The 5815-nt window shown below is 50.2% G+C and overlaps 1 protein-coding gene across 1 annotated transcript; it reads left to right on the forward strand.

The window, feature by feature from the left end:
• Positions 1–457: 457 nt before the first annotated feature.
• UCRPA7_5064 (putative tpr repeat-containing protein) lies at positions 458–3562 on the forward strand (the record flags this gene model as incomplete). The annotated part of the gene is made up of 1 exon (XM_007917612.1): positions 458–3562. The coding sequence occupies one exon, from the start codon at positions 458–460 to the stop codon at positions 3560–3562; it is 3105 nt and encodes a 1034-aa protein (XP_007915803.1).
• Between the last annotated feature and the right edge of the window lie 2253 nt (positions 3563–5815).

Below are 5815 nucleotides of genomic sequence, written 5' to 3' on the forward strand. Positions count from 1 at the left end.
GGTGGGAAGTTGGCCCCTCGCTCCCTTACCTAAGCTAACCCAGGTCTCTCAACTTAGGAAATTTTCTGCCCCGCCCCCACCATCGATCGAGTGAATGAACGAAGCCCGGCATTCAAATCGCCCATCACCACGCAGAGATTCACGAGTCACAAAATCACATTTCACATCACAAAATCGACCTATACATACATACTACATACATACCTATTTCCTGATACAACTACGATTTCTATAAACTGCTTTCAACGGCAGAATCTGCTCGGGCCTGATCTTCTGACTGCAAAATCAGCCCTGGTCCCTGCTGGACAGCACTTCTTCTTTCCATCACACTCCTCAGCTACTCACCTACGGTACCATGCTTAAGAGAAGCAAGTTGGACTAGAGTGAATGAGAGTCGGCAGTGTAAAGGGCGTCATTGCGAGCTTCCCAGTCAACTAGGCAGCGATCTTGCGCCAAGATGGCCCCCGTTCCCAAGATGCCGGATGCGCTTCTCGAGGCCGGCCGCTACGTCGACGTCTTGACCAGCGACGAGGCCAAATATCACATCCGCGCCTTTGTTGCTGCTATGGCGCATGATGGCGGCGTTAGCGCTGGAGTAGGAGATGGAAATGGTCCTTTGCGGCCAGATGACGCCAGTCTTCACTCCCATACGGCGGCAGTGGCATTGGCTGCCTTCAACGCCTTTCTGCAAACCAACGTCACTGGTCCTGTGCTCAGCGATGTGCAGTCGGTTGAAGACATCTTCTCTGCTGCTGCAACGTCACGGTTTGAGGAGTCTGCTCCCAAGAGCGCATTGATGCAGCTGCGCAAGCGCTGTTTCGCGTCACTTGATGTAGACGGGGTGTCCGTGTACCCGTATATTCCCAACATTGAACTATTCTGCCTCGCGAAATGGGCCGCTTCTTCTATATCTGAGGAAAGCTGGCAAATCCAACTCGAAAAGGATGGTGAGACTTTACGTGTGGGCCTTCACTGGATGAGACTCCGAGTTCATGTTTGGCACTACAAGTTGCTGACGCAGCCTACCCTCGGCCCTGGCTCTCTGTTCAATAGAAGTGCACAATGGAGTGATGTCCCGACCCTCCAAGAGATGGTTGAAAAGTCTCTGGACGAGGTCGAGACCAAGCTTTTCAAGAGTGCCTCAGGGGCAGAGGGAACGAAGCAAGACAAGGTGGAATTTCTGGTCGAAAAGGCCAACATCTGCATAATGCTTGGCTTCGACACTAAGGCTAAGGAGGCTCTGAGCCAAGCTGCTGAAGCTAATACGTTCCAGTATGCCCTTTCAGGAGCGCTGGGGAAAAGAACACGGTACCAGGAAAAAAGCACAAGTCAGCTGATTGTGCTGGCAAAAAGTGCCACTGGAGATGCTGTTACTCAGGGAAATGTGCACAAAGATTTAGAAATTACGCCAGATGCGCTGCCACTAAACGACGATACGCTCCTAGAGAAGATCGACTATCAGGACGCGGAAGGCAAGAATGGAGAGACAGCAGGAACGGGCGTCAACCTCCCTGCGGCGCTGAAGGATCTGCCTCCTGATGACCAGCCACAGTTGTCACCGCTGGACCAGATCATTCTCCTCACAGAGGCTACCTTAAAGGATGCATTCTCACCTGTGGACACACTTACTTCAGAGGAAATCCTGCCCTACGCCGCACGCGTCCTATCTGACAAGTCGACCAACTGGCAGATATATACCCAGGCTCTATTAGTGCGTTCACGGATCGAAGTTCACCGAAGCAGGACTGTCGAGAGAGGTGTGCTGCAGATGCAGGCCGTCGTCGATCAAGTCTTAGTCGACGCCGCGAATGATGGAAGGGATAGTCAGTTGGAAGACACTGATGAAGCGCCTCAGTCTGCCACTGCGGTACCGAAAATCGAGGTCAGCGGTCCTGGAGGCGCTGCTCTTGCCCCCAACGCCAAACCCACTTCATTTCTTCGCGCTACCACGTCCTCTGATTCCGCACCTCCTCAGACTCGTCTACGATATCTTCATGTACTTTCTTCCCCCCCTCGGTGGCACCTCGAGTCAGAGCTCGCGTATGCCTGGGCCGGGGTCGGTTCTCTCGTATCAGCTCTCGAAATTTTCAAGAGGCTTCGTATGTGGGCTGAGGTAGCACTGTGCCTTGCTAGTAGTGCTGCTACAGACGATGAAGGCGGTCGTGGTAGCGGCGGTGAGGCAAAAGCCAGGGCTGTTTTGCGGTGGCGTTTGTTTCAACGGATCTCTTCCACCAGTGATGACGCCTCATCTCAAAATGATAACGACAGCGATCTCGAGTCTCAGGCTGTAGACATATCACAGCTCAAAGCGGACGACTATACCGGTGGAGAACGCTCTCCAGCTCCACCAAACGCACCTCGCCTTTTCTGTATCCTGGGGGACATCGAAGCGAACGCAGATCATTACGAGCGTGCATGGGTGCTCTCCGGGTTCCGCTTTGCCCGTGCACAGAAGTCTCTCGGCGAGCATTATCTCCAGCAAAGAAACTGGCAGAAGGCGCGAGAAGCATACAAGAAAGCTGTTGCTGTCAATCGGCTTAGCCCTGAGATGTGGAGCCGACTTGGCGACATTAGTCTTCGCTTAGGCGAGTTTTCAGAAGCGGCCGAGGCTTTTGGACGAGCGATAGCATCTGCTGGGGATGTGATTGGCGGCGAAGACGCGAGAACATGGAGCAATCTTGGCAGTTCGCTCTATAGTCTGTATTGTGAGGCGATAGATGAACTGAAAAACAAGAAAGATGCAGGTGACGCAGGTAGTGAGACACTGACCAAAGATGCAGACGTCGAAGACGACACGGGGGCAACTACAAAAGATGAAAACACGTCTTTGAAGCGTGATCCTGCAACGTTACTTTCTCAATCCCTCAACGCGTATAAACGCGGCGCGACTATTGCTCATGATAATTGGCGCATATGGGACAATGTCCTCACGCTGGCTACAAGAGTTCGTCCTATTGCGGTGATTGAAATTATCCAGGCGCTACGCCACATTGTCCGCGTTCGACAATCCGAGGATGCCCTTGACGACGAAATTTTGAGGTTGCTGCTCAACGAGGTTGTACTTTCGCAATCAAAGACAGGAGATGAGTCCAACGGCATTTATGAACCACCTCGGGGATCTCAAGAAAGAGCCGTGAATGATCTTCTAGAGCAGCAGGTAGTACCACTCATTACAACCCGCTCCGAACTTTGGGAGCTGCTCAGTCGCCTGCGTGTCTGGCGGCGCGATTATGCAGGTGCTGTGGAGGCCTCGGAGAAAGCCTGGCGAGCTGCTGTTGGCGGAGCGTCAACCGGCTCATTGGGTTCGACTTTGGCAGCAACTACAAACGATGCCAGCAGAAACTGGCTTGAGAATCAGGATGCCTGGGAGGTTGTTGTAAAACGCACAGATGAGTTGGTGTCTGTTTTAGAAAATTGGGGCCCAGAAGCCGATGGCATTGGAGCGAAGTGGAAGAGCAAAGCAAGAAGCGCCATCAGAAGTGTCATGGGGAAAGGCAAGGAAAGTTGGGAGGGCACACCAGAGTGGAATTCGTTGAAGGATTTACTAGAAGGACTGAGGTGATTAAGCCACTGATAGCAAATAGAAACAAAAGCAGAAGGCGGAAGCATCGATACCCTTGTGAAAAGTCTAGAGTTAAAACCTTCGATTTCGCTCGCCGCCGCTTGAGTGACAGAGGAAAGTTATATAGCCAAAGGATATGTTTGAGCTTGACATCAATATCAAGATAATATTTCCAGTGTACAGTTGGGCATATGCGAAAACTGTGATGGACGTGCATGGGTTTGATCGGTGAATTGGCTCCTATGACATTTGGTTTATCTGAGCTTGTCCTAGATAACAACCAGGTGGCCATCGTTGTCATTTCCTTTGATAAAATAGTCAACTATTTCCTACCTCCAACGAGAGCCCTCAACCAGACAGATCAGAAAACTGCACCAAGCCTCATCTTTGCCTTTGAATTTGCTGGAGTCAGGTCAAGCTTTTTAACACTACATGTAGAGGCCACATCCCTTTTGGCTACCAGACAGGGGTCGCTGATGTGAGTAATTTGTTTCGTGGAAATTCTGTTGCGGCTCAGCGCGTCTCCCCGCACATCCTTCATTTGAACTGCTACCATAGCTTCGACGCTGAACGTTCTTAGTCTAGCTTGCCTCATCATTATGCCGAGCCATCGCCATAAAGCCAACTTGACCATTGACTTCTCACGAAATGACGAACAAGTCAATGACGATGGAAGCATTAAAAACTTTGACCAATACATCCCACCACTAAGTCAAGCAGCAGTCCGTGGGCATTCACTGGGAGAAAGTTGTTGACTAGGGGTACCCGAGCTGTAGAGAACTGAGGACCTAAACCTAATATGAAGTTTACGCTTCTGATTGGATTGCGCATGGCCAGCATGTTGGTCTTGCTAATCCCGGCTGTTCAGGCAAGACTGTGCGTGAAGACGTGTGTCATGCCGAAGAACCAGACAGTCGTAGGGGGTGACGACTCTCCTGGCATCCTCGAAGCCATTAATGACTGTGGCAATAATTCCAGGGTTGTTTTCGAAGAGGGTGTGACCTATAATCTTTTCACGCCGTGGAAACTGGCAAATATTAACAATATTGAGTTTGTCTTCAAAGGGAATCTGACACTGAGCACAAATGTCACAGACATTCAGAGCGTTGTGCGGAATTCGAGGATATTCCCAGGTCAATGGATACAGATTCGAGGTGACCAAATCACATTCACTGGTAGCCAGAAGGCGGATGGAGGCTGGTTCATCTGTAAGACATCCTTTAAAGTCCTTGATAACTCCCATTCAAACCATGCTAAAACGATGCATAGGCCATGGAGATTTGTGGTGGGTCACCAATAATCAAGTGAACCGTCCAAAGTTCTTCGGTTTGTATGCCAGCAATATGATCATCAGAGACATGAAGATTCTCAAACCGATAGCTTGGACCTTCGGAATCAGCGGAAATGGAGTCACCATGACAAATACATTGATCGATGCGCGGTCAGATGTTGGGTTTCCTTTCAATACAGGTTCGACTACACTCAGCACCTTGATAATAGGTCTGTCTAACTGATATTGATTCAGATGGAGTGGACTTGTCGGGCAGTAATGTCCTCATTTCCGGGTTTACTCTCTACAATGGCGATGACGCTATTGTAGTATCGCCCCCGTCCTTCAATGTAACTGTAAGAAACGTAGAGGCTCATGGCACGCATGGCCTGTCGGTCAGCTGTACAAGCGGTTCCGGTGGGAATTACACGTTCGAGGATTCTGTCGTGTATGACAGCCTGATTGGTTGTCGTTTCAAGGGTAAAGGTGGCAAAAGCTGCAACTTGACCGATGTGCACTGGCGTAACATAACAATGCATAATGTCAGCTACCCGATCCACTTCATCGAGGACTATGTAGACCCTGAAGCCGGCGGAATCCCATCAGACGATGAGCTATATGCCTATACAAAGAACTTTACCTGGGAAAACATATATGGAGACATAGCGGCAACTATTGGCGATGGAAGTTGTGTCTCTGACCCGTGCTGGTATCATACGGAAGGTTGGTTCGCCGGTTTTCTTATTATCTCAATTGAGACTAACGAACGCCCAGGCGAATCTCCAGAAAAGGGAACCTATTTGCTATGTGAAGACGCAGATCATTGTCGAGACGTTGTCTTCTCCAATATTCAATTAAGAACGGCGGTAAGCACAGGCATTCTTAGCATATCGTAAGGACAAGTTAATGATTGTCACAGAACGGAACTATGGCTCAGGGAGAGTGCACTGGCGTGGATGGCGTGACAGGGGAAGGGTTTTCCT

The sequence above is a fragment of the Phaeoacremonium minimum genome, assembly GCF_000392275.1.
Source record: "Phaeoacremonium minimum UCRPA7 unplaced genomic scaffold PA7_03_scaffold_389, whole genome shotgun sequence".
Taxonomy (NCBI): domain Eukaryota; kingdom Fungi; phylum Ascomycota; class Sordariomycetes; order Togniniales; family Togniniaceae; genus Phaeoacremonium; species Phaeoacremonium minimum.